The 8920-nt window shown below is 42.0% G+C and overlaps 1 protein-coding gene across 1 annotated transcript; it reads left to right on the top strand.

Annotated features, from left to right (window-relative positions):
• The first annotated feature begins 6023 nt into the window (after positions 1 to 6023).
• Positions 6024 to 7829, top strand: bhlhe23 (basic helix-loop-helix family, member e23). The gene has a single exon (XM_023401830.2). It carries the CDS (start codon positions 6397 to 6399, stop codon positions 7078 to 7080), a length of 684 nt encoding a protein of 227 aa, XP_023257598.1. The 5' UTR covers positions 6024 to 6396; the 3' UTR covers positions 7081 to 7829.
• The last annotated feature ends 1091 nt before the right edge of the window (positions 7830 to 8920 follow it).

Raw genomic sequence — 8920 nt, 5'->3', positions numbered from 1 at the left:
CTTGATATGTACTGCTCTTTCACCTGTTAGCCAGGCGCAAGCATTGGTGGTGGGCGGGGCACAAGGGTTTCTCAACGAGGAAGTAAGAGTAGATGTGCTTCTAACCCCAGTTTTCCAGTTTCTTTTCACTTTTTATGTGGGGAAACCATGTTAAACAAAATATTAATCATAGCAGAGTTTTTCTACATAGTGTAAAACATATCTGGAGAGGAACTTTTCTAAGCTAAGTAATCACATCACCATTCAACACTTCAGCACGGTCAGTTTGAGTGGTATGTTACCTCATTATATCTGGATCTCAATATCAAAGTGTGGTAGGTGACTAAGTGATACACGTTTTCCCTTCCGGGCTTAACCCGAGCTGTATGCACCCGCTGCTGAGACCATTCAGTACCACAAACCCATATCCTCAACTCAACCTGACTTCACTTGGCTGCTGCTGATACCAGCTCTCCTATATTCTCTCCTACATACCCTCAATCCTTCCCTATGGCAGCCTCTGTGAAGAACCGCTTAGGAGCTTCGGGGCTTGCATGAAATGTTCATGTATCAGAGTCAGACAGTAAATTCAGGGCCTGTTAGCCTGTGAATGCTGTTCCTGGCTGCCTGCAGACTTTGGAGAGACTTGCTCCTGCTGTTTTGTTGGTAGTTAAACAACTGTCTGTTAATGTTAATAATAGTATTGCATATCGATTCAAACACTTTCATTGTCTCAAATTAATTTCTTGTTTCTGCTTCTGTCATGATACAACATGCAAACGAGTTGGTAGATTTTTGTTTAGTCACTGTAAAAGATAATACACAAATACCATCAACACAATTGTCACGTTAAGTAAAACACTTGATTTCATCAGCTTTGTGTAGCCTAGACAACACAACACGAAGCCTAAATTCAAGTGTTAAAGATGTACTCCTACATGTGCCAAACACCTCTGTTTTCCACAGTTCACTGCATATCGAGCAGGGTATCGTGAGGACGGAGGGTCTCCCTTTGTTTTTCAGAAATCTTTTTGTCAAGTCCAAAATGTCTTTCAATAAAGCTGGTGGACTGTAGCAATGTAGGAGAGTGGACTCTGCTTACTCAGTCATAATACTCAGGTTAGGGAGCTGTAGAGATTCATTTGACACACAATTCACCTGCATACTGGTTTGTGCATTTGTGACACCCATTTAAACATCCTATTGGCTTAAAACAGCGGCACCTTTAAGGGGGACGAAAGGGACTCCAAAGTGGGTCAGAGTAAAAATATCCTCAACAATTATTCATGGGACCCCGCCTATCTCTACCATACCTCCACCCTGTGAAAAATCTGCATTGCACTGCAGTGAGGGGAGACAAAATGGAGTGGAAGAGATAAGGAGTAAGGAGAGACATGGAGGAGAAAGGTTTAGGGTGAAAAGAGCGAAAACAGAGCGAAGAGCGGGTACTTTGTTTACTTGTTTTGGCCTGGCTTGTGATGAAACGTGGGTGCAATGTGCAATGCACAAAGAACAATGTGCAATGTGTGCTGTGCAAACACTTACTTTGATGCTCGATGCTAAACTTTTCTAACATTTGATCCATCATCGTCAGCAAACCTCCCACCAAACACCAACACTGTACCCACCATTGCAGATGACTGCCAAGACTGCCTGAATTAAACATTTACCACACCGATCCACAGCTATCTCGTGTACCTTTCTCTCTTTTCTGAAATGAAGGGGGGGGGGCTTTGCAAAGCAGAGACTTTGTGAAATCTCTCTGATTGGGCAGGTACAGAGTGTGATGTTCTGTGATTGTTACAGCAGTGGGATTTTGGAGACTTTGGTTGGGCGCTTAAGGTTGAATGTTGTTGTTGTTTCGTTCTTTTGTGATTGCCTGTACCAAAAACGCATCATGATTGGAGCAATTAATCAAATCAAGGATTGTGATTGGTTGCAAGGAAAACTAGATTCCAGTGCAGCAGAAGGGTGTCATGGCTGCCAGGTCCCTGTAGGTCTGCACTGTAAATCCACACATTAATCAGAGTCGGCAGGGAGAGATCAAAGGAGCCTGTTCCATCTTTACTCAGAGCAGCACTTTGATGTTTATGTGTGTGTGTGTGTGTGTGTGTGTGTGTGTGTGTGTGTGTGTGAGAGAGAGAGGGAGAGAGAGAGAGAGAGAGAGAAAGGAGGAGAGAGTCAGACAGAGAGAGTGGGGCTCAAAATTAGGATATGAGAGACAGCCTGGAGAGAGAGCCCTCATGTGTGGAGCCTGCTGGGTCTTGATACACAACATATTAGCAATAATCAAGATCTGGTGTAACTTTGAATATCAACACCCACCGAATCCTGTGTTCACTGCTCCCACGAAATGATCTCATTCCACCGCATCCACAGGAGTATACAATCAGCCAAATTAGCACATATGAGGACGACAGGTTGATACAGCACATGTACAGTGTGGATGCTTGCGACCACATGTCTGAAAGCATGCATGTATTTCACACACACACACACATTCGTGTATGTGCACACATGCATTGTTCACTGTCAAATATGACAGTGCCCACAAATCCACACCAATAGGAGATGCTTTCCTGCCCCATGGTGGTCCTCTACTGTCACTGCAACATAAGCCTTCCTCTCAGCGCACACTCAGTCACAGCAAAGTGTGGTATGCCACCATTGTATGGCAGCTGAGCCTGCAGTTGCCATGGCGACATAGAGCCGCAGCACAGGCTTTAAAAGCATCTTGTATTATTAGTTGGTGTGTTGACACTTTTGCATTTCTTCCATTCTCTGTGAATCAGAAGCTTTTAGCGCTCAGTCCTCCTTGAAAAAGGTGACGACTGTGTGTAGTGCTGTCAGTCTAACACTAGGGGATGTGGTCACAATTGACTGAGAAGTAAAATTGTGCCATTATTGCCCCCATTGGATACGTTTCTCACTCTAGACCATAAGTTACAAGTTAATATTTCAGCTCTTTATATTATACAATATATATATTTTTAACAGTGTTCCCATCTAAGCTTTTCTCTGGTCTGCATCTTCTTTACTAATAGCTTTTTTTAATTGTTAGATTTTTATAAATAAATACCCACTGGACAGAATTAACAGAAATAAATTACCAAAATGACACCAGGAAATACTAAATTGTTTTTATTGACTGATGCACAAAATTGTGTTGTCTATTATGTGGTTAAGGTAGTTTGTCAACTCATTTGCTTTTCTGCCATCTGCTGGCTCAAGTACTGTACATTCATCACTGGGTCTGAGAGAGAAAGTCATCACATGGTCCATGCATAACACTGATGACATGTTTTTCATCAGCTGTCACCATTAAAACATCTGTTTTGTCCAGTACTGAAGATTTTGAACCCATTACAGCAGCAGTTTGTGATTCAGTATTTCAGATTTAAACCTACAAAAATGTTTGACCAGAATGGCACATCAATATTAGGACAGAAGGGATCATGTAAGATTTTGTCTGATGTTAAATTTTGATGTCAAAGGTCAGAGGCTGCGTGTTATAAAACGCTTTATATAGCTTCAACCAACTGCTGTGAAAAAAGTACATTTTTATGGAGTGAAGTTTGTTTGTGTGATTAATTACAGACCAGAATGCATGTCAGCTTCAATATCAAATGTGAAGTTTATTTGATCTAGAAGATGACATGTATTTTGGTCTGTAATTAATCACACAAACAAACTTCACGTTTTTGTTTTATGCTCCTCCTTTTTTAAGAGCTTCTTATTTAACTAGACTGTGTTTAGTCACATTGTCTCAGGCACAATTTATCTGTTTTGAGTACACGAATCACACCTTTGTTGTCACTTACCTGTTATTTCATTCAGTATTTATTGATCCCTATTGGATAAATGTGTTTAACGTGTGTAGCTTTTTCTTGGATATTCACTCCCACAGTTTTCTATTATTGCTTTATGTTTCTCCTCTGTCTATTTCACTACTAGACTGTTTTCAGCGCTAGCGAACGCAAACAAACAGACATGCGTTGTGTTAAGTGCATCAAATGCATCAAAATTAATCATCACCAATGAAAAGACTTGACCACCATTTGTGTTTAAATCTGAATTACAGCCCAATACACTTTTCAGGTCAGGATGTTATGTGCGGTGCAACAGGATAACACTGTATGTATGTAGTATATTACATGCATAAATACAATCACAGTCAGATTTGGTAATGCCTGAGACTGTTGAAGAACCCAGGCAATAACTGCTTTAAATCTCAATTACTGACAGCTAAACAATTAAGTCAGTCTAAGCTAAGTACCAATTAACAGCATGTGTCAGTTTTGATAAAAGTCTGGTAATCATTGTTTCATTGGGTTTTCAAGGCAATATGAGGAAAAATGTTCAGATGCATGTAATGTGACAAAGGAAAGTCTAACAAGTCAACCATTTGTCAAACACATGGTCATTATTACAAAGAAGTCACTAATAAACCCTGACTAACTGAAAGACACTTATTAAGATGTTTACTTAAAGATCCTCGCTTGACATAATCTAAAAAGTACTGTGCTTTAAATAATAATTTGTGTCTGATATAGCCTAGTTTTGACATGAAAAAGTTGAAAACAATGTGAAGTTATGTTTCCACATTAGACTTGTATAAGTTGCATATTGGACCGTGACTGGCTTCCAGATTAGTTGTGATGTGACAAAGTCCTGGTGTAGGTTCACACTTTGAACTCAGATTTAAGGTGTGCACGGAGAAAACTTCCGCCTTCAGCACATGAATGTGAAACTAAACTCAACATGACAAACAGTCTCGAGAATAACCACCAAATGAAGTCCGAACCTCTGAAATTCTCAACAAGGTAGCTTACTTTTTTTCTCTACCTTTGTCTTCCACAAGGTGGCACCATCACCTCAGCAATTTCCCAAAGAATATAAAGTACAAATGTGAGGGGGGGACTGAGCTTGCAGAGAGTCATGTGGAAATTTCAAATGTTTGATTGTAGTAGTTTTTCCACACATCACAGTGTAATGCTCCATACTGGACACAATGTGGCAGCCTCACCTTCATTATCAAGTTTCATACTTGGCCTGTGGCAGTCAGGACACCTGTTCCCTAGCTCCAGGAAACCTTTTACTTGCTCTTTGTCTTAAGTCTAATTAGAAATCTTATGCAAACGTTTACTAATTGTCTATACTCAGCCTTGTATTACTGCTACAGGGGTTTCTTCAGCAGTGAATTCACAGTGACATCTCAATTTCACTTTTACCTTCTGTGCTATCAGTCATTTCCTTTTCTGAAGTGTTTGGAATTTCAGAGCAAAACCCTATATACAGTATAGGCAAATAATAAGAAACTAAAATATATTACTGCTAGCCTATAGTTTTCATGAAGGTTATGCACATGAAGCATTGAATTAACTAACAAAAGTGAGGCTATTTTTCTTTTACTTATCACTGTCTGGCCAGTGTAAGATGCTACATCACCTGCTTAGGTGACTGAGTGTAACCTGTCCCTGAGCATTTATTGCCAGTGCTGACACAGTGAGTTTACAAGGTGAAGCAACTTCCTCCGTAAGCTCAAGCTATTGTTTTTTGTATCTGGAACAGGAGAACAGAACAGGTCGCATGTTCAAACCTCACAACCTCCTTATGTCCTTTCAGTGACTTTCTGCACCTGTGGCAGATGTCTTCTTTAAGAGGTGAGTAGCCTACTTTTCACCCACCTTCCTGTCTGATAGTGCTACATTAAGGTTTGCACTGAGCTCATGTTGTCTATAAGCTGCTGTTTGTAATAGCCTACCCCTTCTTTCAAGTGTGAGCTATTTAAATTCTCTTTATTGAAACAGATTTGAATGGGTTGTAACATAAAAGTGAACAATACAGTAACAGACACGGCTGGGCTGTGTGACAGTTTGCGTCGCAATTATCACGTTATAGTTGAAATTTGGAGCAGACCTGCGCTCTTCCCGAGTTAATTAAAACGCCCCCCTGATTGGACGGGCAGATAATCCCGGAGGGCCTCGTGCTCCTACTAACTTGCGAGCAGGGCAGCGCGCGAGTCACAATCTGCCCAAGGCGAGGGAGGGCGAGAAAGACGCGCGAGAGGAAAGCGACTGTAGCCTACGAGGGGGGACACGAGCGCTCCGGTCTCACCGAGCACAGTTAAGAGAAGTGTTGTTGAACGTGGGCTATGCGCGCAACAAGGGGGAGCGCAGTGTACAGAGGAGGTGAATGCATGTAGAGGCTCAGCTTCAGATTCACAGCCTCCTTCTTGAAGAGTCACTGCGCTGACAGAGGAAAGGAGTGAGGGAACACAGAGGAACTCCTAGAAAACAGCAACTCCTGGAGAGAACTGCGTGAGTAGGAACCTACTGTCTTCAAAACAAAAGACAGGACAGCGGGAAACACGGAAGAGTAGACTTTTCCTGGTCAGAATCTGCTCTGCTAGAGAAAATGAATGTCAGCGATGAGAACCTGCTCAAGTCCATCAGCAACGACGCGCTCCTCGACCTGACGCAGCGCTACGGCCAGTCAGCCTTCGGATTCGGCGCTGGCCATGGTCCTGGAAGTCCCGGTCGGTTCCCACTCACACCGGCCACCGACTTTCTCTCCGGGCAGACCGCGAAGTCAAACGAGAGCGGCGGGGAGCACACTAGCGACGACGAGGACGGCTTCGACTCCCTGGAGTCCCGGAAGAGGGGCTCGTCATTTGGCGACGACAAGCCCGGGGGGCCTCTCGCCAAGAAGTCCAAGGAGCAGCGGTCCCTGCGGCTCAGCATCAACGCCCGGGAGAGGAGGAGGATGCACGACCTGAACGACGCACTGGACGGCCTGCGCGCCGTTATCCCCTACGCCCACAGCCCCTCGGTGAGAAAACTCTCCAAAATAGCCACTCTCCTCCTGGCCAAGAACTATATCCTCATGCAGGCTCAGGCTCTGGAGGAGATGAGGCGGCTGGTGGCGTATCTGAACCAGGGACAGACCATAACTTCACCAATCCCCACCGCCCTGGCTCCCTTTGGACAGGCTGCCGTCTACCCTTTCTCGGGATCTGCTCTCGCCACCTGTGCCGAAAAGTGCACCACTTACTCCGGGACACCGTCGAGTCTCTTCAAACACTGCAACGACAAGCCTTGATTTGGTTTAATTTCTCTTTCTTGAACTTTTACCTATACTGCACCCATGTTGGTCTCTCTCCCACTCTAGTTATTTTTAAATCATTCTGTGGAAAATAAGACGATTTTAGTCGAATGCATATAATCTTAAGATATGGTTAAGTAATTATACAGCAATGTTTCATCCATATTTAACAACAAACGCTACATAGAGAACGATCTGTTTAGGCCCTCTTATATGATGAAGTCAAAAACCCTGTCACTTTCTCTCTCGCTTGTACTTTACAGAGACTACAGGCCATGTCCATATGATAAGTTTGGAAATTTTTTAGAAATGTTCTGTCATCAGCTCTCATTTGTAATCTATGCAACATTTAATAACAACAATAAGAAAAGTAGTAATGCCAGGAAATGCGCCCTAATTTCGACATTTAGATTTAATAGGTACAACAATTATGAAAGGACTTCCCTTGACTGACTGTCCTGATGCTGTGTGGGGGGAAAAAAATCTAATGTGATGTTGGCTGATATATTTTCTGAAAAGATGTGTTCACGAGTTTTTTATTATTATTGTTTATTATTTTTTTTTAAGTTATTGCACATCTCACATGATTGTATTGTACAACTGTGGAAAAATCACTTGCTCCAAGCCCGGCTATACTAATGGTTATATACAGCCTGTACACGGAAAAAGCGTTTTGGTTGTGTTGCAACATGGATTTCATATATTGTTTATATGTCTTTATAATTAAAACACATATCTATGCTTGGGCCCGGTTTGCTTCATTTCAACAACCATCTCACAGCCTTTAAAACTCACGTTAATAACATATATGGATTCAAATGGCAAATACTAGCCACAATTGCATACGACATATCATTTTCATTTTTTAAAATGATTGTTTCAAACACATTTATTTTCAGACTTAAATTAGGTGGACATGTCAGGTGACAGTTTAAAACCAGTTGAAAACTACTTAAAGCAGGAGGCTGTGATAAAAAAAAAAAAATAAGTGGAAGAGGAACTGTAAAATCATAGACAATCAGTGAATAAAAAAAAAAACAAACAACTGTCGCATCTCACGCTGCTAAGATGATTTCCAGCTCTCACCCTCTGAGTGGCCCTCCTAAAATGAGTTGGCAACTTTCTTTTCTCGCATGAGAAGCCTCTGACATGAAGAGATAAGTCTAAACGAACTCAATGGGGCTGGTGAGGCCCGTTTGGCACGCAGTGGGGTCGGTGGCGCTGAGGGGAAGGGCGCAAGAGCCGCCCGGGGCACCCAGGACCTGTCTCTGGGTATTTGGGTGATTGCAGGCTTCCTTTGCCGGGCTCTTATACCCTGGACAGCTATTAACACGATTTCAACTCCTGTCTCCCTGCTCGACTTAATTCAATGAACGTTATAGTGCCAGTTTCCCTTTGCAGGTTGGGGAGTGGATACATTTAGGAGAAAAACTATCTGGAAATTGATGTTTGATATAGTGAGGTGATATTTATATTCCTGAAAACATGTATGTGCATGTGTGTCTTCTTTGTCTTTGATTGTCTTGACTGCAGTTACATTTACCTGTAAACAGGGACATTCTTGGGATACCTTTGTCCATATGTAGGTGCTATATTATGCCTCTTTTTGAGTTAATTATATTTCTATTAAGATTTTTTTTTTTTGGCATTAAAAAAAAAACCCTGACTTGACAAAAACAGCAGACCTTTACTGTAATTGTGGCCGAATGTGCCAGTAGATATTCTTTTTTCTAGCTGAATGATTTTTGTGTTTAACAGCATCTGTCTTTCATAATAATTTCTATTGTGTTAACCCAAAAGAAATCTTTTAAAACACTTTTAATCCCACAGGTGTTCT

This window comes from Seriola lalandi, unplaced genomic scaffold (genome assembly GCF_002814215.2).
Source record: "Seriola lalandi dorsalis isolate HSWRI2012SDOR001 ecotype SW California unplaced genomic scaffold, Sedor1 jcf7180002053772, whole genome shotgun sequence".
Lineage (NCBI taxonomy): Eukaryota > Metazoa > Chordata > Actinopteri > Carangiformes > Carangidae > Seriola > Seriola lalandi.
The sequence above is the reverse complement of the archived record's forward strand: the minus strand, read 5'-3'. Positions and strand labels throughout refer to the sequence as shown.

What these genes read in the sequence shown, in the direction of transcription:
- bhlhe23 (XM_023401830.2), top strand. Translation starts at nt 6,397, where the DNA reads ATGAATGTCAGCGATGAGAACCTGCTCAAGTCCATCAGCAACGACGCG.